General features: G+C 37.1%; 1 protein-coding gene across 1 annotated transcript; it reads left to right on the forward strand.

The window, feature by feature from the left end:
- The first annotated feature begins 338 nt into the window (after nucleotides 1-338).
- LOC148786882 (uncharacterized) lies at nucleotides 339-1,042 on the forward strand. Its single transcript, XM_088884998.1, has 2 exons — nucleotides 339-449; nucleotides 542-1,042. The coding sequence occupies exons 1-2, from the start codon at nucleotides 339-341 to the stop codon at nucleotides 1,040-1,042; spliced, it is 612 nt and encodes a 203-aa protein (XP_088741124.1).
- Nucleotides 1,043-1,478: the final 436 nt, after the last annotated feature.

Here is a 1,478-nt window from a genome sequence, read left to right on the forward strand (position 1 = left end):
TAGATATGAGTTTACAAATGTGAAGTTATGAGTTATGATTAATACTTTAGATATTTTTACTTACGTCGTGACTTTAACTTACATGGTAGATGAGTCCAAAGGGGAAGGAGGCATGTAATACGTCTTCGGATCCAAAGTCAGGGGCTGACGATGCTTGGTAGGATATGCCACAGGTGTCTCTGCTCATTGAATTAATGTATGAGCATTACAAGAAAGGACACCTTCTCTCATAAACATTTAGTGAGCAAATTTGGCGTGAGATCGGGATTGAATTGTCCCAACGTAATAACACACAATACACAGTTGCGCAGCTTAAAGGTAAGGCTAACAGGCTTCGAATGCTTTGGCGTAAGTTTTTCGATTTGGTGTACAAACGGACTGGTTTTGGTTGGGACCCAACAACATGCACCGTGACTGCATCAGAGGATCGTTGGGCTGAATGGATCGCGGTAATTGTTTTACATTTCTCCTATTATGTTGATAAATCTATTCATCATTTCTTGACATACGTCAATTAATTAAAGTGTGACTGATTATGCAGGTAAATCCGAGAGAGTCTGACTTGAAAAAGAAGGGTCTTCCTCATTTCGATTTATGTACTGAGATGTTCTCATCTTCTGTGGCCACTAGTAGCCATGCCCGTTCTTCTACCATGCCTCCTGTCTCCAATAATGACAATGATGACATTGATGTAAGCTATCCTGCAATGGCTACTGGTAATCCACTCGCATCCGAGCCCAAGCAAATTCCAACAGCAACAAGAGGTCGGCAGCGAAAAGGGGGGCAAAGTGATCGTTTGAAGCGAGTTGATAAATGCATTGATGCCATAACCGCTTGCAGTGAAGCCAAAACTCGGAGGCTGGCAAATATTTCGAACGATAATATTGAAGACTGCATGGCTGCACTGTCTAAAACGGAGGGACTACTGTGGTATTTATTCTTTACAGCGCAAGATCAGTTTGTGTTGAAGGTGAGGCGTCAAATGTTTCTTCTGATGAGTGATGAGGACAAGCGTGCTTGGGTTGAAAGTTTGAGAAAGTGAACAATTTTTTTTATTGTTATAGGGGTTGCATGAATTTGAAGACAAGCGTGCTTGCGTGATGTTAGCTGTAGTTGTTTTTCTTTACATCATTTTTATATACTTGCGTGATAGTAATTCAGCATTTTACTGACGTCGTTAATTTTAATAGCTACAAGATTTTAAAAAAATTAGGTATAATTATTGAACTAAGTTGAATATGAAATATTTAGCTGGGTAAAAAAAATGATTGTCATTTCTTTTGTAGCATTTTGTATTTATCACATTAGTTAGAAGCCTTTTATTACACATCTGAATTTCACTATAATTGAATAGAAGCTGTTTGAATCCAATTTTATTAAAAATAATCTTACATAAGAAAATGAAAACATATTATTAGTATCCAATAAACTACAAATTGAAATTAGAGTAGAATGCTTTTAAAATCTTTCCAATTAGA

This window comes from Sesamum indicum, linkage group LG9 (assembly GCF_026168435.1).
Source record: "Sesamum indicum cultivar Baizhima isolate 11 linkage group LG9, ASM2616843v1, whole genome shotgun sequence".
Taxonomy (NCBI): Eukaryota; Viridiplantae; Streptophyta; class Magnoliopsida; order Lamiales; family Pedaliaceae; genus Sesamum; species Sesamum indicum.